The 25,434-nt window shown below is 39.7% G+C and overlaps 1 protein-coding gene across 1 annotated transcript in view; it reads right to left on the minus strand.

Moving 5' to 3' along the window:
• The window catches only part of ELMO1 (engulfment and cell motility 1), a 322,852-nt gene that overhangs the window by 187,790 nt on the left and 109,628 nt on the right, over positions 1-25,434 (minus strand). Inside the window, exon 11 of the mRNA XM_034761212.1 lies at positions 22,508-22,616. Within this exon, the coding sequence (XP_034617103.1) occupies positions 22,508-22,616 (109 nt within the window). The remainder of the gene's footprint in view (positions 1-22,507; positions 22,617-25,434) is intronic.

Here is a 25,434-nt window from a genome sequence, read left to right on the forward strand (position 1 = left end):
GCTACCCCTCTGATCATAGGATATTGTTTTTTTTTCCTGACTGGATGAGTCCGTAGATTTTACTATCAGAAAGAGGATCTTGACAAAGCCACTGGGGCTTTACAGCTCCCAGACAGAGAGAGATGAGAGCTGAGATCTCCATGAGATGAGGATAAATTGTAATCATTTATTATCTGAGCAACAAAGATATTGCATGAGGCCCAGACAAATGAGATTAGTGTAAGGTTTACTTTTAATTTTCTACCACAAAAGCAATGGTAGTTGTGTGTGTGGGTGTATGTACACACTTGAGCCTGGTTTCTAAATGTAAAGTCAGACCTTTGTCTAGCCTGGTTAATTGCCTCTATGCCAAGACTCTGGTGAGGCATTTGGGGAACACCATCCCTCTGCTGTGTCAAGCAGTGTCCCATCCGCTATAAAAATATACCACTTGTGATGTACCTGCCCAAGCATCTAAAAATTTGTTTTTTCATTTGTACTGGTGCAAGTAACATTCAACCACTCAAAAGTTCAAATAATAGAAAAATAAGAGGGGCATGAGCACATTTAAGGCAATTTAATTTTTTTAAACTAGAGTGAATAATTAAGGGGAAGACATTTTTTGCAGTACTTGCTCAGATTTAGTCAACAATAACTGTTGCAGTTTTACCAAAGCATCTAAAAAAACCATCATTTAGCACTGACAAGTAGAAGCCGTTCAAATTTTGTTTTAATCTTCAAAATGACTGGTAGCTGAAAATACTTCTAATCTCTTCAAGCTGTCACCACCCACCTCTGGAATCTGGGGGTGGAAAGGAGGTGGAAAGAGAACACTGATGATGGAGCTGCTTGGTTATTTATTCATTGTTAGTAATAAAAATAAAACTTCCAGTATGTTTGAGACGATCTGTAAGGTCCTGTTTATTTGAGGACAAGTTGATTTCTGTTAGTTGTTGAACAATGCAAAGCGATGCTGTAACTACAGTACTCTTGGAAGACCAAGGAATATACATTCTATGGGTCTTGTGCTTCTAAATCTCTTAGGTGTGTTTGAAAATCTCCCCCCACACACACACCTTTCTGTCAGTAGAACACTACACTGCTGGGTTCTATGAGTGTTGCCAACTCTCATAATTTTATTGCAAGTTTCATAATATTTGGTGTTTTTCTTAAAGCCCCAGCTCCTGGAATCAAGTGAATACATGAGAGTCTCAGTTTCTACTTAAAAAATAAGTAAATTTCTGGCACTCATAATTGCAGAGGACATCTGCAAAATGGGACTCAGGTGTATTCTAAAGATTCAAAAACCAGAATATATAAAAAACCCGCATTTAAATTTTTTTTTTCATGATTTGTGAATGTTTGACTCATGATTTTTGAATGCTTGGGATGTGGCAATATTGACTACCTCTAATCTGGTCTCCAACCTATTGGTCTCCAATCTAGAAGTTAGTCAGAGAAGACTGAACATTCTGCTCTTTAGAAAAGCACAATATGTACATTTTAAAAACCTTTCCTAGCTCCAATTACAGTACAAATTACTGTCAGACTGAAGTAATATGAAACCTTCAATTAAAAATATTCTAAGGCAAAACATTAAAAAAAGTCCATTCTTAATTAAATTAACTCACTCCCCTCCTCCGCCCAATAAAATTAAAACATTCCATTGGCAATGTTGGAAGCACCAAAATAAAACCAAGCCCTTAATATTTAACTCTGTGAAATTTTAAACACAGTCAAGGTTCAGCTCCCTAGCTGTCATAGCAGCTTGCTATAATTACCCCTAAAGGCCATTTGATTTGATAATATATTCACCACTACATTACATTTACATAATGTTTTTCAATTATCTCTTAATATGCAAATATTAGGCTAAAGACGGGAAAGGCAACTCCAGTGCTCCTAAAACCTAACAGATACTATTTAAACAGAGAAAAAATTACTTTAACACAACATTATGACGGCACAGTTAAAAGAGAGAGTCTGGAAATGCAAAATGTTGAAAGTAGCTACAGCAGCCACACTGCAAATCATGTATTTTTGGATGTGTATTTAAAAATTAAATATTCTATTTTCAAACATAAGAAAAATATATTTTAAAAATGCTAAAGAAAATAGGCTGCCAAACTCTTCAAAACTAAAGAGTTAGAATTCCTGACTGTAACAGGGAAAACTTGCTGCCAGTACTCATCTCTGAATAGCACTTCTCTGAAGTATTCCTCCCAGACAATCCTCTGAGATTTTTGAATAATGCTAATAAGAGCACAGCAAATGAAATATCAACATGTGCCCATGAGGTATCAATTCACCTGGCCTCTCCAGACCATGTGCTTCCCTTATCACTGGCTAATATATGAAAATTAAATGGCGTTTCCGGCCCTGCAAGTAGATTGGGCCTCACTGCAGTAATTCACACATGGCCAGTCACTGCCTACCCTCTTTGCTACTTATGAATGAAGCTGAATTCTATCAGCATTTTCAGCTGGCAACTGCAGGAGATGTATTCATATAATCAGCTTATACCGTGTATCTTAGTGAATAATGGCGATTGAAGGAGATGAAACCAAAAGACATAGGGCTAAATTGTGTTTAAACTTTAATCTCTCCTTTTTAAACGTGTATATATTATTCCTCACAAACAAGAACAGTCACTTTGCTCTGCCAGCTGAGAGCACAGAGACATGCTTTCTTCCACAGTAGTAGTACTGTCATCTCTTTGAGCACCCAAGCACGACCACCTTCTATATTTTATAAACAAGAAATAAGTAGCCAACTTGCTTTTTAAGCCCTTACTAGGGCTGGTTGAAAAAATTTCATCAAAATTTTGATTTGATGGAAAATTGGGTTTTTGAATGTACAAAAATTCTGGCAGAAAGTGTCTGCTTTTCTCAGAAATTTTTAACTTTTTATTGGAAAACCAAAAACCTGAAAGTCAAAAAATTTTTACCAAAACCAGTTTTCAGCTGAAAATTTTTGGTTTTCAAATGAAAAAAAATCAAAATTTGCAGTGGAAAGACACGCATTTTACAACCAGCTCTAGTCTTTAGTACTGCCCCAAATCACCGGGGTTTTTTTCTTTTAAAAAAACTTTGCCATCTAGTCTGTGAAAAATCCCTTCACTAGCCCGACTATCCTAATAGCAACTCTCCCATGCTATGATCCAGCCTCTTGGTTAGATATTTTTTTGAAGGCAAAACTTCCTGTCTAGGGTAGGCTAGTAGCATACCTCCCATTTCCTGAAAGTTCTAATTCAGGCTGAACTGAAAAGTTATGCCTACCCTAGAAATCCTGCCATGTTGGACTTCCACTATCAAACACAGCTCCCTCTTCCCCACCCTAAACTACAGCTGAACAAAGTTTAGCCACTAGTGTGGATGAGGATAAAGTGTATTCCACACCAGATATAGAAAGCTTGCTGACGGCTCAACTGAGGAAAGTTGGAGCATACTTTTTGCATTAAAAGATGAACATATGCACCTTATATGGTTACAAGTCAATAATTATTTTTTATAAATGAGATAATTGAGTAAGTACCAGGTGATTAAACAAGCAACAAGCGGGTTCAGCTTGTCAGCTGAGGATGGTCAAAGAGAGACAGGAGGAGAAGGACAAAGGCACACAGGATCTCAAAGATGTGAGATCTCTCCTCATCTCCTGCTCTGTGCCTTGGGATAAAGCCTCATGCTGTGAGGAACAAACACTTGAAAACACACCTTTAACAACTTTCCAAATAACAGTTCTATTTTCTTCTCATATCCCAAAGCTCGCACGGGAGCCAGAATTGCATCTCACAGCCCGTCTTCGGACAGAAAGCGTGTGTGTATGTGTGTTTGCATGTGCGCATCAACTGATATTCTCAACTGACTACTGTGAGAGGCTGCTGCAGTAGGTAGAAGATAATTATATCCCTCAAATAACTTATCAGCATAGCGAGTCATACATCTAATATTTATCTAGGGTGCAGGTGTGTTTTGGTCTCAGGCCCAACAGATTGCAAGAAAGAATTATGGCTCCTTTGGATTTGACAGCCTGTCCTCAGTGTGTGTGTGCACCAATTAATGTATTTGGAGCCACTTAATCTTAGTCTGTGAAAAACAAAGACTGATAGGGAATGCAAAGAAAAGAAAAACAGGTTTATAATAAACTGGAAAACTATACACATTTTGTGATCCGACTCCAATCCTCAAAAAGATGGACTGAAATCTTGAATCCACTGAAGTTTATGGCAAAACTCCCATTGACTTCAACGAGGACAGTATTTCACCTAAAATCTCAGTTTTGACACACAATGTCATATTTATATTTTCTAATTGCACATGTGACTACTTAAAGAAAATAGACTTTTTGTTATGTGGCAGTAAAATTAACATTTCTTCTTTTTTTTTCAGTAGTAATACTGGAGTTACATGTTGAAAAGATTACATTAAAAGTATTTGTTCAATTTGAGCGCGTAGTATCATGGGAGATGTTTATGATCCAACTTCGGTGTGAGGGGATATAAGTGTCCAACAGTAGGATAGATTTCTTGCCACATATACATTGAGTGTCCTTAAAAATGCACAATTAAGCATTTAAACAGTTACTGTAACATTTGTGATAATTCCCACCTATGCACAAAGAACACCATATATCAGTGGTGGGCAACCTGCTTCCCGCAGCTCCCATTGGCTGGGAACAGTGAACCATGGCCACTGGGAGCTGCGGGAGGCCATGCCTGCAGACGGTCAATGTCAGCAAAATGTCTCGCGGCCCACAATCAGATGACCCTGATGGACTGTGTGCGGCCTGCAGGCCGCAGGTTGCCCACCACTGCCATATATATTGCAAACAATAAAAGCTATAAAGGGCCACTTTTTATGGATGCCCAGTGTGCTCTCTCCTTTGATACTGTTCACTATAAACCAAAGCAAAATAAAAAGCCACATGGCACTGCTTTTATTTTACTGATCCAGCAACATTGAAACTTAAGATGAACATAAACATCTTTAAGATCTGTAAAAGCCTGAGGGTCTGTAGCTTTCTCTTGTCATGGCTAAAGCTGATCTATTGATCCCTGAGAAGGGCAAGTGAAGTTTAATTGTTAGAAGCTAATTTTTCTTAAGCTTTTCATTAGGAAGAATGTCTGAACAGAAATTAAAGTGATAGATGATACTTCAAAATGCACTGCAACATCAATGTCACAGAGTTTAAGTATCTGTCCTAATTGTTGTACCATTCTCAGGGTACAGCTCCAGATTTTCAGATTACTCATCTATATTAGTTTTACTTGCAAAAACAAAAAGATGTATTGGCAAAGAATTATAACAACATTTGTACAGTTAAGTTGGATACTTCAGAACTAAATGATGCCACAAAAGAAAAGATAATTTAAGAAAAACAAATTAAGATTTTGTTAAAAACCTTCAGAGGCTTATACTTTGGTCACGTTGATACATGTGTTGCATTAGCTTTCTGGGAACTATGAATGATCACTTTGTCCCAGTAAAAGTGTTCACACAAAGCAAATTTCAAAAGATACATGCATTATTATTATTTAATGGATTACAGTAACACCTGGACACTAACTGATATCTAGGACCCATTCTTCTAGGCACTTTACAAAGGCAGAGTAAAAGACAGCCTCTGCCACCCACCCCACCCCACATGCCTAAATAGATAAGACAGGCAATGAGTGGGAGAAAAGACAGATTATGATCTCCCTTGTACACATGGGGGACACAGAGATTAAGGGTCAAATCCAATGCCCATTGAAATCAAGGAGTCTTTCCATCAGTGTCAATGGGTGTTAGACCAGGCTGCAAGTGACTTGCACAAGGTCACACAGGGAGTCTGTGGCAGGAATTGAGTATATTAGCATTGGCTCAAAGTGTGTGTGTGTGTGTATGTGCACGTGTGAGTACACACACACACAAACATATGCAAGCATGCACACACACAAAAATATGGATGCAGAAGCCTTCTCACAGTCATCAGCTCAAGTAACAAACAATACCATGTGACTCCTTTGATCAATCACAAATAAGCACAATAGTTTGAATTTTAAATATTCATAACAGACCCAAGGGACTGTCTACATGCTTCACAAGATACACAAACATGGGAATCCATCATATCTGGCCCATGGCATTCTTACGGAGGAATAGTAGGGCTCTCATTCTCAAACTACTCACCACACAAAGAGCCAGTTTCTTCCAGGACACCACCAACATTCTTCAACAATTGTGCAACATTAACAACCTCCCTCAGCAGACTCTCCTTGCCACCATGGATGTCACCTCCCAGTACACCAACATCCCTCACAATGATGTCATTGCTGCCTGCCTCAAATATCTTCAAAACAAATGGAACACACTCAGATATCCACCCAAACAAATTACAACATTGTTTTACGAAAGGCAGATCATGCCAAACCAACCTGATCTCCTTCTTTGAGAAAGTAACAGACTTTTTAGATAAGGGAAATGCAGTGGATCTAATATACCTTGATTTCAGTAAAGCGTTTGATATGGTACTGCACGAGGAATTATTGGTTAAATTGGAAAAGATGGGGATCAATATGAATATCCAGAGGTGGATAAAGAACTGGTTAAAGGGGAGACTGCAGCGGGTCGTACTGAAAGGTGAACTGTCAGGTTGGAGGGAGGTCACCAGTAGAGTTCCTCAAGGTTCGGTTTTGGGTCCGATTTTATTTAATCTATTTATTACTGACCTCGGAACCAAATGTAGGAGTGGGCTGATAAAGTTTGCGGATGACACAAAGTTGGGAGGTATTGCCAATTCGGAGAAGGATCGGGATATCCTGCAGGGAGACTTGGATGACCTTGTAAATTGGAGTAATAGTAATAGGATGAAATTTAATAGTGAAAAGTGTAAGGTGATGCATTTAGGGATGACTAACAAGAAGTTTAGTTATAAGCTGGGGACGCATTGGTTGGAAGTAACGGAGGAGGAGAAGGACCTCGGAGTCCTGGTTGACCGCAGGATGACTATGAGTCAGCAATGTGACGTGGCCATGAAAAAAGCTAATGCAGTCTTGGGATGCATTAGGCGAGGTATATCTAGTAGGGATAAGGTGGTGCTGCTTCCGTTATACAAGGCACTGGTGAGACCTCATTTGGAGTACTGTGTGCAGTTCTGGTCTCCCATGTTTAAAAAGGATGAACTCAAACTGGAACGGGTACAGAGAAGGGCCACTAGGATGATCAGAGGAATGGAAAACCTGTCGTATGAAAGGAGACTCGAGGAGCTCGGTTGTTTACCTTAACCAAAAGAAGGCTGAGGGGGGATATGATTGCTCTCTTTAAATATATCAGAGGGATAAATACCAGGGAGGGAGAGGAATTATTTCAGCTCAGTACTTATGTGGACACGAGAACGAATGGATATAAACTGGCCGTGGGGAAGTTTAGGCTTGAAATTAGACGAAGGTTTCTAACCATCAGAGGGGTGAAATTTTGGAACAGCCTTCCGAGGGAAACAGTGGGGGCGAAAGACCTCTCTGGCTTTAAGATTAAGCTAGATAAGTTTATGGAGGGAATGGTTTGATGGGATAACGTGATTTTAGTTAATTAGTGAACAACGTGCAATCGCTGGTAAATTGTATCAATGGTCAATGAGGGTCTGGCTGGAGAATCTTGCCTGCATGCTCGGGGTTCTACTGATCGCCATATTTGGGGTCGGGGAGGAATTTTCCTCCAGGGTAGATTGGCAGAGGCCCTGGAGGTTTTTCGCCTTCCTCCATAGCATGGGGCAGGGGTCGCTAGCTGGAGGAGTCTCTGCGACTTGAAGTCTTTAAATCACAGGACTTGGGGACTTCAACAGCTGAGTTAAGGGAAAGGGGGTGGGCCAGCTTTTGTGGCCTGCATCATGCGGGAGGTCAGACTAGATTATCATAATGGTCCCTTCTGACCTTAAAGTCTATGAGTCTATGAGTCAAACACATTGGCAAATTCATCCATTTCATCCTCACTCATAACAATTTTACATTAAACAACAAACACTTCGTCCAAACCATGGGAACAGCCATAGATACTAGGATGGCTCCCCACTATGCCAACCTCTTCATGGGCCACCTTGAAGAATTTCTGGACAAATGCACTAATAATATATCTGAGATCTGATATTTGCCAGCCTCTGGCCAAATGACCTAATCTCCCTCATAGATTTCCACTACAACTTCAACAACCACCACCCATCCATCATACTCTTTCTAGAACACTCCCACGCCAACATTAACTTCCTCAACACCATGACCAACTTAAGCAATAGAACCCTACAGACAACTATACACAAGGAATTCCCAGATCACCACACTAACCTCCACACATCTAGTATGCATCCCGAACACACCAAGAAATCTGTTATCCATAGCCAGGCACTCAGATACCAAAGAATGTGCTCCAACAGAGAAGTAGATCATACCATGGAACAGGCCACTCAAATACCCCAAAAGAACCTGCTTCAATACAGGAGGAAAAAATTCTCTACTTGTCACCTACCACCCCACATTGGAACCCATATGAGATATCATTAAACAATTATGACCCATTCTCGATGGGGACATCATCGTGAAATGAATTGTTTCTGAACCACCTCTTCTCACCTTCAAATAACCTCCCAACCTCATCATCAGGCCCAAGGTCCCCCACAGTCCAGGAGACATCAACTCAAAGAGGCACTAGACTTTGCCATAACAACAGATGCTAAACCTGCAGTTACATCTCCACTGTAAAAATGATCAATACACCCCATAATATAACTTTCAAGATCCATGGGTTTTGCACATGCTTGTCACAAAATGTGGTATACCTCATCCAGTGCACTAACTACCCCAACAACAATTAGGTGGGTGAAATGAGACAATTCCTCTTGAGTGAACTTGCACAGAAAAATGGTAAAAGACAAAACAGCATATCATCCATGATCACTCCATATCTGATCTCTCATTCCCCATCCTCAAAGGAAACCTTCAAAAGACAAGCCTGAGAACTTAAATGCATAACTATGCTAGATAGCAAAAATCATGGACTTAATAAAGACACTGGATTTATGGTTCATTACAACGATCTGTAATCCACTAAACCTCCTTTGTCCTATGACTGTAGAACAAACAATACCCACTTCACCTTAAATGATCTCTTGCAACATGTATTAACTTCATGTCTGTTCCACCTTGTATCTCGCTGTGACACTCTGAGCTGCTTTTCCAGAGTTCTGTGTAAGCTCGAAAGGTTGTCTCTTTCACTAATAGAAGTTGGTTCAGTTAAAGATATTACTTCACCCATCCTGTGTCTTTAAAAAATATCAAAAGATACTTGTTGAATAAATTCATACCATCTTATTGAAGTCAATTATTAACGCAATCCGGTCAACCAAACCACTCCTGAGACGGAATCCCTCTATTAATGCACAGAACAGTTACTGCATAGGCATTCGAAGTGCAAGCTTTCCTGTAGCATCCTACAAATGTGTCTAAAACTTGGCTTGTGAAGACTACATCGAATGGTAAGTGGTAAATTCATATATTTCATGTCCGGTGAGTCCTTGAGACTAATAATAAGGATGCCAGTTAGTCACAGTTGTGCTGCTGGTTTCTGTGATAGGGAAATCAACCTACAGGGGACAGGATATTATTTTCAGGGCTTGTGAATTCTGCAGATTTTGCTGTGGAATCCATTCCTCAGCCTCAGAACCGTGCCCCCGAATCCACGTATTGTTAATTATTCCACTGCTGATCATTTTAGGAGAAACATCCGCTGACATGTTTAGCCCACAATCCCAAACTGTCTCCCATATCTCCGCAGGTGCCAAAAGCCCCAACTGTCTTCTACCCAGCTGTAAAAAGAAAACTCTTACTCATTGTGAATATAAAAGTCTCTGGCGTATCAAAAATAGCATTACAATACATTTAATGGAATCATTAAAACAACACAGGGCTACTGTACTGAGTGTGTTGTTCAGTATGATATTTAATTCATTAACAAGCTATATTTACTTTTAAATGAAGCTGCATCAGACCTTCCAATCTGCCACGAAAAAGTGTTGTCAAATCCAAGAATCTTACTATAGATTTTAGGCCCAACTTGCTGCAGAATACATGGGGCCCTGACTATTTTTATTAATGCTGTACTCAGAAATTAATCACATAAGTGAGGAAAGAAGGTCCAGAATGGATTTCAAGACAATTTTGCTTTGAAGTCCAATTTGCATAGCATTAATCTTTCAGGCAGCAGTGAGCAATGGGCAAAACTTAAAATGTTCAAAGATTGGTTCAGTTAAACACCAAAAAGTTTGGCTGCACGTCTCAGCTATCTGAATCATTTTAATGTGCAGAACCACAGTAGTCATTTCACAAGCCTAGATGCTACTTTAAGATTTTCGTTGCTTCCTTGTTCTGGGCAGGCCAGAAATATTGTGAAAAGAGCTTTTCTTGCTGTACTTGCATTACCTCTTCTTTCTATCCCCAAAGGAACCAAGAAGTGCAGAGGTGCACAAGAGATAAAATAAAAAAAGTTAATTCATCTGATGCTCAGAAAAGGTTCAGTTTGCAAGATGGGTGACATTTGGGGATCTTATTCCAGTCAAACCTGTATCCATGGCAATAATCAGATTTCTTTCAGCTGAATATTTCCATTTGTTGGACTATCTGTGTTGACATTTATTTTATTATTTCTCCTGATCTATTTTTTTAAAATAAAAGATAAGAGAGGCCTAAACTACTGCTCCTGGGACTTGTGATAATATTTAAAAATACAATTGTTATTATTTAGCATGCCATCAGTTTCGCCAATGGATTGGTAGAAAATAAACTTCCGTCCCAACATTCCTCATGTCTCTTCTTTCTCCAAAATCCAAGGAGAATAGATTCATAGATGTTTAAGGCCAGAAGAGACCATCATTTAGTCTTATCTCTTGTATCATACATTTCAGACGGTTACCCCAGCACTGACCCCAATAAATTGTGCTTGACTAACCATATGTTCCAGAAACACATCTAATCTTGATTTGAAGATAACGAGAGATGGAGAATCCACTCCTTCTTTTGGTAATTTGTTCCAGTGGTTAGTCCCCTGCATGGTTAAAAATGTGTGCTTTTCTTCTAATTTGAATTTGTCTGGCTTTAACTTCCAGCAATTGGTTCTGTTGTGCCTTTCAACACAAGATTAAAGAGCCCTTTAGCACCTGGTATTTATTCCCCAGGAAGGTACTTGTACCCTGTAAACAAGTCACCTCTTGGTCTTCATTTTGATAATCTAAACAGACTGAATTCCTTAAAGTCCTCACTGTAAGCCAATTTTTTCCAATCCTCAAATCATTTATGTGGCTTTTCTCTGCACCCTCTCCAATTTTTTCATGTCCTTTTAAAAAATGTGGACACCAGAACTGTGTGACGTATTCCAGTATCTGCCTCACCAATGGCATTATACACCTCCCTATTTGTCCTCGCTACTCCCCCGCATGTATACAGCCATGCATCGCAATAACCCTTTTGGCTACTGCATTGCAGAAGGGCTTTGCCGTGTACCCTAAAGGTTAAGAGTTAGAACAAGGACAGGAGCAAGTTCCAAAGTCAAGGGCCTCTCACAGATAAAGCCTCATGGCAGCTTCTACTGACCACATGGGAAGGGAGATTGTTTGCTTAAAAATATATATATATATTTTGCCAAGATTCAGCTCAGATTTTACTGAATCAACTCTCAGCTTCACCTTAAAACGTATGAGCATATTTATTGTCCCTATAATGAACTGCTAGTAATAAATGTCCAAAAGTCCCTTAAGAATTATGATCAGCTTAGAGTGCTTTGTCCCTTCTCCTGACCATTGTAATGGCAGGAAACATTTTGTTCGCATTACTGAATTACTGTTGAATTGTTATTACTGGAAGGTGTTAGATATCATGGTGATGGGAGCAATAGGATAGACCGATAGATGGAGGGATCAGCAGGCACTGCAGAGTGCCAGTTAAAGTGAGGGGCCATAGATTCTCTCTCCCCGCATCACCTAACCATCCTTTACCCCTCTCAAGAGTCCACCCCAGAAGTCGGACCCCATCCACATTCACTAGCCCATGAGCTTCTACACCTACCCCCTCCAAATTTGAGTGAGTGGAACCTGGTGTGATGGGTTGGATCACAGAAACCCCCTTGGGAGCTGCCAACTGATGTGCCAAGACTACCCCTGCTTCTGTTTTCCCTGCCAGCTCAGGACTCCAGCACCCTGTCTTGCTGAGCCAGACACTCCCATCTGCTCCAACACAGACCCAGGGTCTGAATCACTTGCCCCAAAGCTGCAGGTTTACCTGAAAACAGCTCACAGAAGTCTGCTTGTCTTTAGCACTCAGATGCCCAACTCCCAGTGGGGTCTAAACCTAAATAAATCCGTTTTCCCCTGTATAAAGCTTATGCAGGGTAAACTCATAAATTGTTCGCCCTTTATAGACTCATAGACTTTAAGGTCACAAGGGACCATTATGATCATCTGGTCTCACCCCCTGCATGCTGCAGGCCACAAAGCCGTCCCTACCCCTTCTCTTGACTCTGCTGTTGAAGTCCCCAAATCCTGTGGCTTAGTGACTTCAATTGGCAGAGAACCCTCCTACTAGCGATCCCTGCCCCATGCTGCGGAGGAAGGCGAAAAACCTCCAGGGCCTCTGCCAATCTACCCTGGAGGAAAATTCCTTCCCGACCCCAAATATGGCGATCAGTAATAACCCGAGCATGTAGGCAAGAGTCTCCAGCCTGACCCTTGTTAGCCATTATACTATTTACCTGCCACGGCTCGGTATTCCTTGGCGAAAATCATGTTTTTCCATTAAACCATTCCCTCCATAAACTTATCTAACTTAATCTTAAAACCAGACAGGTCCTTCGCCCCCACCGTTTCCCTCGGAAGGCCGTTCCAATATTTCACTGATAGAGAGAGATGCACAGTTGTTTGCTCCCCCAGGTATTAATACATACTCTGAGTTAATTAATAAGTAAAAAGTGATTTTATTAAATACAGGAAGTAGGATTTAAGTGGTTCCAAGTCGTAACAGACAGAACAAAGTAAGTCACCATGCAAAATAAAATAAAGTGCGCAAATTTATGTCTAATCAAACTAAATACAGATAATCTCACCCTTAAAGATGCATCAGTAAGTTTTTTCCTCAGACTGGACACCTTCCAGGCCTGGGCACAATTCTTTTCCCTGGTACAGCTCTTGTTCCAGCTCAGGTGGTAGCTAGGGGATTCTTCATGATGGCTCCTCTCTCTCCCTCTTTGTTCTGTTCCACCCCTTTATATATCTTTTGCATAAGGTGGGAATCCTTTGTCCCTCTGGGTTTCCACCCACCCACTGGAAAAGCACCAGGTTAAAGATGGATTCCAGTTCAGGTGACATGATCACATATCAATCTAAGAGTTCATTACCCACTTGCCAGCAAACACATATACAGGAAGACTCACAGGTAAAACACAGCCATCTGCAGACAATGATCCTGGTTAATGAGAGTCATCAAGATTCCAAACCACCATTAATGGCCCACATTTTGCATAATTACTGTAGGCCCTCAGAGTTATATTTTATATTTCTAGTTTTAGATACAAGAGTGATACATTTATACAAATACGATGATCACAATCAGTAGATTATAAGCTTTGTAATGATACCTTACAAGAGACCTTTTGCATGAAGCATATCCAAGTTACATTATATTCACTTATTATCATATTTTTATAAAACCATAGAGTGCACAACATCACACTTGGCACACAGGGTTGCAGCCCACTCAGGTTTGGTCTGGCCCAAAAGTGATCAGGCCATGGCACAAGTACCCCCCGGGCTCCACGGCCTATGGGATGGATGAACAGAATGAATGCAACATAAAAAAAGCAAGAAGTAGGATGCTGAAGGGTTTAACTAATTTACCAGGTTACAGTGACATAACTAACAAATCCAAGATGACATGGGCACCTGCTCTATTTTCCCTCACCTTCCCGTATCTATATAAGAAAATTGCCATCTTACTGTCATACTTCTATTGGCTCATGTACAAGTTTCATAGCCTTGTGAAAATGTAACTGAGGGAGGGAACGTAAGAACAGCTCCATTTTTTTCATCTCTGCAATATTTCTGGGGCTTTATGTTGTTCATGTTTGGAAGAAAAAACATATAAAGTTACAAGCAAGAAAAAAGTTTAAAATGTAGCTATAAAATCATAAAATTACAGCATTTGCGGTATCAGGTCAGAACAAATGGCCCATCAAGTCTCATATGCTGATTTCTTCAGTGGCCAATATTTTCTATATTAGAGAAAGACTTAAAAGAAAAAAAATAAAACCGTAATGCATGGTGTTGATTGTGCATGAAGAAAAAATTGCTTCCTGACCCCTGAAGCAATCAGCTTACTCCCTGAAGCATGAGATTTGATTACATTCATCTCAGCAGGCATAACCATGCAGACTACTCTACACCTCCTAAACCCCCTACACATTTTATTTGACAAAATGACACTGGATCTGTAAGAATTTCTAAACTCTTTCAGTTCTGCAGCATGGAAATCCGTTAGATTGGACAACAACTAGAGAGAGAAAGCCAAAAGCCTGTATACTAACGGTATCAACTCCAAATCAAACGGGTATTAAAATTGTGACAGTCTGTACCCCTATGTTCACCCCTTTTATAGGACTATGATAAATTTTGTACAAAGTATGCTTTGTGAGGTATCATTTGAAAACTCATAATTTGCTGATCATTATTTCCCAGGTAAAATGTGTGTGGCAACATTGCAAGTAAAGCTGTAGGATTCCTCTGTATGGTATTACTAGATATATTCCGAGTCTGGGGGGAGCAGCCACAAACCAGTTCCCCAGGAACAAAAGGCTAGCCAACACCTCTGCCAGGTGTTAGCAAAATCAAATGGAGCATCACCTGGTTAAGTGGCATTCTTTGGCAGGAAAGAGGATGTGGGAGAAAATCTACATCTTGACAAAGAAACAGTTGGGAGTTCCCATCCACACAGACTTTCTGTCTCCTGAATTTCATAGAATCATAGAATATCAGGGTTGGGAGGGACCTCAGGAGGTCATCTAGTCCAACACCCTGCTCAAAGCAGGACCAATCCCCAGATGGATTTTTACTCCAGATCCGTAAATCGCCCCCTCAAGGATTGGACTCACAACCCTGGGTTTAGCAGACCAACGCTCAAACCACTGAGCTATCCCTCCCCCTTTCAATTTGACATGATTCTTAAAGAAGAGAAAGATCTGTAAAGAGGAGAGAGGAGATGCCTGCAGGATTCTTCCTCTCTCTCTACCCACGGCATCCACAACACCTGAAGAAGAAAGGCAACAGTTGTGGACTGGGGAAGGGATCCTGACTAAAAGTCAGTAAGACTGCTAAAAGACATGTAGTGAGAGAGACCTTTCCTTTAAATTCACTCTAGCTTGTTAAGTTAGGAGTTAGTTGCAATGTACTTTTATTTTCTTGTAACCAATTCTGACTTTTATGCCTCATTACATGTAATCACTTAAAATCTACCTCTTGCAATTAACAAACTTGTTTTATGGTTTTTATATAGATAGTTTGTTTGGATTGAAGTGTTTGGGAAGCTCCTTTTGGGATAACAGGATTTGTGCATATCATTTTGTACTAATAAAATGACAGACTTCATGAGCGCTTGTATTGTCCAGGAGAGAGCTGGGCAGTACAAGATGCACATTTCTGGGGGAAAGTCTGGGACTTGGAATTTGCTGGTGTTGCTCCTGCAGTGTAATTCATGTGTGACTGGCTGTAGCACTGTTGCAGTAGAGCTGGGAGAATGTGAGCTGACAGCAAATCAGTGTAAAAAGCACTCCAGGTTGGAGAACTCAGACCACATAGCTGTTCATCAGTCCAGAATGTACACTGGGTAATGTCACAATAATATACTGGCACTTAAAAAAAAAAGTCAAGAAAAAACAACCCTGTAAAATGATGAAGATTAGCACTAATGCACAACTGAATGGAATTCACTGCAATTAAAATGAAAACGAAAACAAAAACACAAAAATCATACCAATGAGAAAGTTGTATATTTAACACAAGCTCTAGGATGATATACAGCATGAGTGATATAAACCCAGGTGGTTTGTAGTAAAATTTAAGTGCAGATCTGTTCAACAGACCCTAACTACCACCCATCAAAACAATTAAATGGAAACATTGAGTTCAACATCTGTCTCTTATTGCCACTTACTCAAAAACTACTCTAAGCCTGGCATGACTTACTACAGAATTACTCACACATAGAAGGTAGGCTTATAAATGGCATTAGAATGTAAATCTGGTACCAATAATGAGAAAAGTCAGCACAAAAACTGCCTTCACAATATATACCACTGCAATCCTTAGTTTTCATTTGTACAAAGACTCATGTACGAGTCTGGTGTCTTCTTGTGAGTGTCAACATGGCAGTTGCACTGTGTTTAATATCAAGTTTCAACTGAAATGTGGAAAACCAGCAACAAGCATTGAAAAGGGTGAAGCAATTTTGTATAAAAAATAAATACTAGTAGTAATTAATGATGCAAGAGAAGGGGCTATGGTCTAGTGGTCTGAGCACAGGATAGCAAACAAAGAATTCTCAGTTTTCATCCCAACTCTGACATCAATTTCCTCTGTGGCAATAAACAAGTCATTTAACCTGACTGCCTCAATAAAGTTGGGGATACCACCAATTACCTGCTAAAATTGGGTTTGGTGATGAAAAAGTTATCGAATGTTTGTAAAGCGGATCAAAGCAGAGACATGTTGTACAAAATGCTTAACATAACATTCTTGTTACAGAATTTTGCAAACCCCATATCTCCAACAAATTTCACTACATCCAGATCTGTTTTTCTATCTGAAGTGCCCAACAGTCTCCCTCATGAAGCTTCATTACTGAAGGTTAAGCTTTCTTCAGGACTCCCACTTTTCTCAACCTCAGTTTTACACATTTTTGTAGTATCCCCCAAAGCCTTCAAAAACAGGGTTTTAACTATACACAGTTTATATTTCAGAGGTTAGGTCCTTCAATAGAAGAAGCAAGTAACTAAAATCACAGGATCTCTACCACAGGAATCCATGCAAGATTAGTGAGATGCCAATGACACTTGTGCTTCCATTGTCACGGTAATTTGCAGGCATGCTTCCCCCAGGTCATATTGGCAAAGTCCCCCGGGGAGGAGAGGTTTGCTTTCCTCTGCAGCATGGGGCCTGGGTCACTAGAGTAAGTGGTGAATTCTCTGTAATTTAAAGTCTTTAAATCATGATTTCAGGACATCAGTAACTCATCCAGAAGTTAGGGGTCTATTACAGGAATGGGAGGGTGAAGTTCTGTGGCCTGCAATGTGCAGAACGTGACTACATTGGCACGATGGTCCCTTCTGGCCTTAAAGTCTATGATGTGCCCCGCAACACTTCTGGGCCTTCCTTGTTATACTGTGTATTGTGGTAGTACCAAAAGGCTTACTCGGGATTGGAACCCATTGTGCCAGGTGCTGAACAAACACAAAGCAGGACAGGTCTTGCGGGGTTACCGGCCTATGCTATGGCACTGGGAATCAGAATGCAGCAAAAAGACATTTCAGGTTCAATTCACATTTGGTCACATGTTACTTGTATCTAAGATGGAAGGAAAGGGGGTGAGAGAGGGTGCCCAAGACCCCATAGCCGGTGGGGAGGAAGTGGGGATTTCAGTGTTCTGTCTGCCCTTCCTGCCTTCTCAGTTAAGTCTATTTGGGATGATGTATGCATGTAATGTGGACCACAACAATGTTGGCAAATCCGCTACTATGGGTGTGTCACGAGTGACTCATGGAACGTGAGCAGGATTATCACAGCAGATTTAGGGGTGCTACTGTATGATGGCACCCCACAATGCACAGAACCTCGTGTGGGGGGGGGGAGGGAGGGAGAGAGAATCTTGGTTAGATAAGACCTTCAATTGATTTGCCCACCTCATCTCTTTCTTTTCAGGGTAACTTGATAGAACACACATGGTACCATGAGACAGAGCTATCCCAAGGTACAAAACTCCCTTACTGAGGAAATCAAAGTTACTGCAGGCCTTATCAGGTTCAGGTCCAACTGCAAAACCTCTCTCTTAACCTAAACTTTCCCACAACAACAGCTGTAATATAAGACTAGTAACTAATGTGAAATATCCTCTTGTATCACAGCCCCAGTCCCTATTCAGGACACACTGAGGCCAATGGGTAAGAGGGACAGACAGATACCAATCTCGTTCTCTTAATATTTCAGCTGCCCTGGTTTGGAGGACCTGATTTAGCAAGGCACTTAGCATATGCAGAATTTTAAAGCATGTTCTTATGCTTCATTGATTTGGGATTTGGATTTAAGCATATGCTTAAGTGCTTTGCTGAACTGAAACCTAATTTCACAAGTTGTCAGTCACTTTGAGAATGAGACCAAATAAAAATTCAGATCCAAAAGCCAAACGCAACGTATGCACTTAGCCTTCTCCTCAAAACTCTGCTTGGAAGAGTGGGGTGCTTTAAAAAAGTCCATGGGATATGCAGGATTTATCTTTTTATCATCTTATGGTATTTAATACAGTGGAGCAAACAGAAAATAATCAGAGTCAAAAAAGCAGCTAGGCTGTCCATTATTTATGAAGAATGATTTATCAACTTTGCACTTTAAAGAAAGTTTCTACCATTTAATATTTCAGGAGCAGAAAGTAATTCTTTGTGCCTTTTAAATGATACACTTTAGAAACTGTAAAAAAAATCCTGCGTTCCAATACAATAATGGCTAGCTCTGAATTTCTAAAGAAGAAACAGTTGCAGCCTGAATGCACATTTTGAAACACAAAACATTAACTGTAAGACAACCCTTGCCCTAGACGGTAACTGCTGATTTTAAGACTACAGATCAGCAACACAGCCTCTATTTTCAATTGAAAAGGAAAGTTTCCGTACATGTTCTCCTAAATGTCAGTTCTAGTTTGTACTTCTCAACATAATAAACCAAAAATCATACTTGGCTGTTAACCACATAGGATCTGACATATACAACTGCATATGTTGTTTTAGAGGTTTTTTTTTCTTTTCAGTAAATGTTATAAGATACTATATTTCATTATGGCTTTGTAAATGACCTTATAATTGTAATTTCACATAAACAACCATATTAAAAACACTAAGACTGCACAGTTAGATACTCAAAAGTCAAGAACTGTCACAGCATGTTCAACCTTACCCATGTGCATGCATTACGAGGCAGTATTTAACTACACAATGGGCCAGATCCACAGCTGGTGTGAATGAGTGTAGCTTCATAGAAGCAATACACACCAACTGAAGAACCGGCCCAATGCTTTTTAATACTAAACTTTGGCTACATAATGTACACACTTACAAAAGAACCCTGTGCAAAATACAGTCTGTGCAGAATATAGTCTTCAACAAGTTGTAACTTGATCAAAGCAAAACCAAATTTCACTAGGATATTAAAAGGAATTCCCCGTCAGCAAGAGCTATTTCTAGGTAAACACACACTTAAGCTGTACAGCTTCTCAAAAAAGATGATAGGATTTGCTGTTTAATTGTTATTGCTGGGAGGTACTAGATATACTAATGTGACCAACAGAATAGACGGATAGATCAGCAGGCACTGCAGAGCGCCATTCAAAGTGAGGGGCCATAGATTCCCCCCCCCCGTATCACCTGACCATCCTTTTCCCCTCTCCTGCCCAATAGCTTGACTCCACCCCCCAACTCTAGGTAAACATTAACTTTCTGTCTCTAGTGGTACAGCTCCTCCACAAAGGTGATAGGATTTTTTTTAAGATGCCAAAAATATATTTTCCCCTCCTTTATCTTCATGCTCAAATAGTACTGACAATAAACTTTTTTTAAAAAACCAAAACAAAACAAAAGCTTACTCATTCTGGCCCCCCAAAGACCAGACATTGAAAAATTTTGAACTCAAAAGTTGAAAGCTTCCGGAAGTTACAAGTCCCTGAAATGAATGGTACCATACAAGATGGTGCCCATTCTAATTAGAAGCCAACTCCCTGCTGCCCACCCAGACTCTCTTAACCTTTGCTTCTCTGCCCCAAACATTCTATCCCTGACACCTCGTATTGCCCTCTTTTCCCAGGTTTGTATCTCTTACTGCTCTCTTTCCCTGCCTTTCCTGAATCCTTCCTCCAAAACGCTCTACCAAATATGTATTAGGTTTTTTAAAAACCTCCTCAGAATTAACACAAAATTCTTTATTTATTCATTTTTATTAAAAAATACTTTTAAGTGAATGGAAACAAACAAACCAACCTCACAATCTTTCTGTTGTAATGCACCTCTTCAAACAGGGTGCTAAAAAGATTGACGTGGAATGGTGACATCACCATTTGAAGGAGCTATACTAATGATTACTGATGTTATTGTGCACTGGCAAACAACTGAGTGGGGAGAAACCAGGATATAAATCATGGAAAATCAACAAAACGTATTATTTCCCCCCCACCAAAAAATTAGCAGCAGAGACTTCATACAAGCCAGCAGTTGCACATATGAAACTCTTCAGTCTTATATCCTAGCCAGTGGCAGTAAGATTATTCGGGTGGGAGACACCCATGACAGCATATCCAACTATAATTGTCATGTCTCTTCAGTCTTATTACAGTTGTTCTATAACAGTCTGTAGTCTGAACTATTCATTTACTAATCCTTTTCTACTGTTCAGTGGGGGTTTTTAATGCTGGACTTCAAAACTGATACTATGTTATTATCTTGGATGCATACAGTCTAATCAGCTATTTTGAAGGCTTTAAGTGATGGGCCAGCACAAGACTAGTCTCTGCACAGGGAAGAATTTCCCCTTTCTCTTCGCATCCTGCTCTTAAAAGCATTAGATGAAGTATCAGCCAAATCATACTTTTTAAATTGAACTTCTGATTTATGTTGCAGAGCCTGTGGGAACAACCACCAAAGTAACACTTATAACCATTAGCTCTCGCTTTTCTGACTTCCTCAGTTTTGTTGCACACTGCCGCAGTGGGCTCGGGGGCAAGAGGAAAGGAAAGACTTCATTAGCATAGCGAATGTAGAAAAAGAATGTGTGCGGTAGAAATTCAATGGCAAAGTTGTGCTGCCAACTTGGGCTGTATGGAAATGGAACTTGTGGCAATGTCTGTTGGCAAAGACAGGAACGATAATAATACTGATTTGTAACCGAAATGATACACAATGCACTGAGTCATACATTGCTACACTATACTAATTAAGAAATGAAAATGATAAATGTAAACACAGAGAAAAACTATATAGGTATAGTACTCAAAACTAATTGTAAACTGCTTGAAATTATATCATTAACTTTCTACTGTAATTTTGTTATTCTACAGTGCACTATTATAGTAAATGATGTATGTAATAGCTGACATTTATGTAGAACTTTAAATACTGTAATGTATTTACAAACTATGGGTTTACTTGCAGGTTTACACCTTACGAGCCCCTAGGCACAGCATCTTCAGCACACACACACACACACACACACACACACACACACCTGCCTACAGCTGACCTTCGTGTTTTCCGTAAAAAATGAAACTTTTAACCCACTTTTAACTTTTAGTCACCCCTAGAATGCCAGCACCCCTAGGCACATGCCTACTGTGCCTAACTGGAAATCCGGCCCTGCATACTTGTGCAAATGTACATGTGTAGCCTCGTTAAATCAGTGGAACTGCTCACATGAGAAAGCATTCAGCAACCTAAGTAAGGGCTGCAATATTGAATCTTTTATGTGGGGAACCTGAACATCACCCCCAAAATGTATCTATCTCTGGATAAAAGCTGACAACTGTCCAGCAGCACATAGCAACCCTATACAATTAACAACAGCATGTCAAGAATATAGTATTTTATTCAACTGAAGAGAAAATGTAAATAGGAAGAATGTAATTACCCAAGTTAGAATTGCCCTAGAACACTGGAGTTACCACCATAATCATGCAAAAGTCAGAGGATCTTTCAGTGACCACAAGTAGCCAGGATCTTGATATTATCTCTCAACCAAAAGACAGTACCCTCCAGCGGCACAGGGTTCTGGAAGTATCTTGCTGGGGGCACCGGTTCAGTATGGACTTTGAGGGGACTATGCCACCTACTGAATCATAACACCAACAGATAGCTAGTATAATAACCCTAATGCACTAACAACAGCCTTGTTAAATGTCTGAAAGGATTTACAGTCAGGATGCCCATTTCCCATATTATACCCACACTCAGTAATGCACACAATTTGCCAAAAAAACTGGAATTAATACAGCAAGTTGCAATTGGTACAATACCCAATGTATAAGCATATACAAAACAAGATCACAATGGCAAACGCTTCTACTGAATCAAACTTATGTAGCATTCAATCCACTCTGAGACTACTGGGGACCCATGCATCACCACCAGAAAAATAGTTTGGAGACAACAATGAAAAGAATCACACAGATCTCCATCTTAAACTGAAACGTTTGGTTAAATAACCAGGTTAGACTTACGTAGTTCTCCTACTTTCAGGATTTCACACAGCATCTTTGTCAGCTCGATGCTACTGCGGCCAAAGGGGCATTCATGTTTGTCTTCTCGGCTGCTGTTTTCCAAGACAATCTGAAGTGGAAATAAAAATGGAAGTTGATTTATTTGGACAACATGTGTGTTGAAGTAATGTCCTCTATGCTCAGCATATACAGTGAACATCTGATTGCCTTAGTAATTTAAATCACAAAGTCACTTTGTTCTCATAAACTCAGGATTTTCATCCTAGATATTAGAAAAATAAATAACATCAAGATTATTTTGGGGGAAATCTGTGGAAAGAAAGGAAGATATGTTCTGATCCATTTTACTGCTGCTGAGCTAAACACAGCCAATGGTGCCCCATGTTCAAACACGCCCATTTCTGAAGCACTGTCATTCCAATAGAACATTGTTGCTCTGGTTCCAGCTGTACATGCAGAAATCGGAATAGAAACCAGTGGCAAAGGAGCTGATCATTTTTACATTTAATTTTGTGTGTGCTGTGAAAGGAAATTAGATTTTAAAAAAAATAAATAGAACTATTAAAAATAAGAATAAGATTTACACTTGGGTTCTGGGTCCATAAAGGCCTATACCCATAAAGCCTATTTAAGTCATATGAAAATAATAGGGTATGAAGATGTGCTTATTGTATCTATAATGCAGGTTAGATTTCAGTAAATTATTCAGGAACAGTTCACTATAAAGGCTACAAATGTAGCACAACCAAGCTCTACAAGTCTTTTGGCCATCTGCTACACGACAGTGCAAAAGCCGTGGAACACAATTTTTTTTTTTAAATAAATTCTGCACTTTGTGAAGTTATGTAACTCTTATTTTGGACAGCGCCATCCCAACCATTACAGATGGTCTAAAAATATCATTGTATAGAGAATAGAATATTATTTATGAGAATACAACAGATTTTGCATAAACTGGGAGCGACTCATTTCTCATTTTGACTGCAACAAAAGCAGGACAAATAGGGCCTGAAAATGAAAGAAAACAAAAATTAATTCAAAACAGGTTTCCACTAAGAACTGGGCTTGTGATAACAAACTCTCGTACCAGCTTTTAAAAAAGAACCAACGCACAGGTCCTAAATAGCTACTGCATGGCCGGAGGAAATTATACTCCAAAGCAGACTTTTCGTAAGTACCATAGTACCTCAGATGATCTCTCAATTTACTTAAGAAACAGGTGTTCAGATACTGCTCTCTATTTGGTGAGATTTCTTTTTTCCAGCTTGCTTCCCCACCGTACCCTTACCTGGAAAACCTTTTTTTAAGATGGCATAGGAGAATTCAAAATGGCTTAATCCTATAGCTGCGAGGCAAACCAAATCCATACTTTTAAAAAGACTGAAAGGCAGAAGTTTAGGACAAAATAACAAACATAACACTATCTTATTTTTCAGACATGGAACAACTGGGGATTTTGAGGTGGAGGGCCAAGAATGGGTTCAGTATTGAACACTGTTAAAACAGTTAATTAAGAAATAAATCTTAGAAACAATATTTATTTGTACATTTAAAAAAAAATCATTGTAAAGCCGTTAAGGCTGGCAGACATAACGGAATCACAAAAGCAAGAATTGAAAAGTTAAGCCACGTCACAGAACACAACTTCTATCAATAGACACATATCTTACCACTAACACAAAAAACATACACCATAGACCACAACCGTAACTCATCCCTTACATGTCACCATCAGATGTAATGTATGGGTATAATACCAAGCTTCCAATAACCATTTCTCCACACTACCTCATTGAACACCATACAATGGTGAGAAGGAATAGGAGACGCAATTGGACTGCCCTGCCCATTATCACCTCAGACGAAACCATGAGCTGAAGCAAGGGCACATGCATGGACCAACAGACACTACTACTTTCAAATTCTCTGGCTCCAGATGCATGGCGTACATGCATAAACCCTCAGTGAAATACAGTAGGGACCATCACTTGAAGAACAACAAAAGGCTACCATATACACGGGGGCGGGGGGGAGAGTTATGCTCCATTTTAAGGACATTTCAGAATGCAACCTTAACTGCGGAGAGCCTCTGCAATAAGATGTGCCTAATCAGCAAGTCTCAAATCAATCAATTTATATTAACCGGGAAAAGACATTCCACAAAAAATTAAATACAAAAGCAATCCCTTTACTTCAGAAATCTTCCCACAGGAAGAGAGGGGAAAATGGGTTCTGAACTGTCCTCCAAAGATCAACAGATTCAGGCTTTGTCAGACAAGTGGAGGGAAACACATTCAACTCTCAAGGGATGAAATCTTGGCCCCATTAAAGTTAATGGTAAAAGTTCCATTGATTTGAATGGAACCAGGATTTCACCTTGCTATCTTAGGTATTTCTGAAGCACCTATCACCTTGCCCTTATTGGAAAGTCTTATGGAATGTAACAGAAAATGTTTTCTATGGCGATGAGTTAAAAACAAAACAAAAACACCCAAATGCTGTAGAATTTGATAGAAAATAATAACCCCTGCCATAGAAATCTATATGATTGCTTAAAACCAATCAACCCACACCCTAACAGAAAAGATTTCATTCTATAGGTTCTTACAACAATTCCTATTGAATCATAATGGTTTTATCCCTATTAAATCCTATAGGACTCTTCCACAAAGGTGGTATTTAATAGATGGGTTAAAGAATCACTAGTATGTCCTGCCACCTGCCTCCTAATATTTAGTCTCTTAGCTGATGTGCCCTAACTGATCTCGAACAGCAACAATGGTATGTGAGGAGAAAGGCCTCTGAGTAGTTCAATGCTCTGCTAGAGGAGTTCTTTTTTCTGCTAGAAGTTTAGGATGAAACCATACCTAATTATTCACTGCAATACCTGAATAACAGCTGTACCAAATCAAAGAAACACCTCTACA

This window comes from Trachemys scripta, chromosome 2 (genome assembly GCF_013100865.1).
Source record: "Trachemys scripta elegans isolate TJP31775 chromosome 2, CAS_Tse_1.0, whole genome shotgun sequence".
In the NCBI taxonomy this organism is placed as follows: Eukaryota; Metazoa; Chordata; order Testudines; family Emydidae; genus Trachemys; species Trachemys scripta.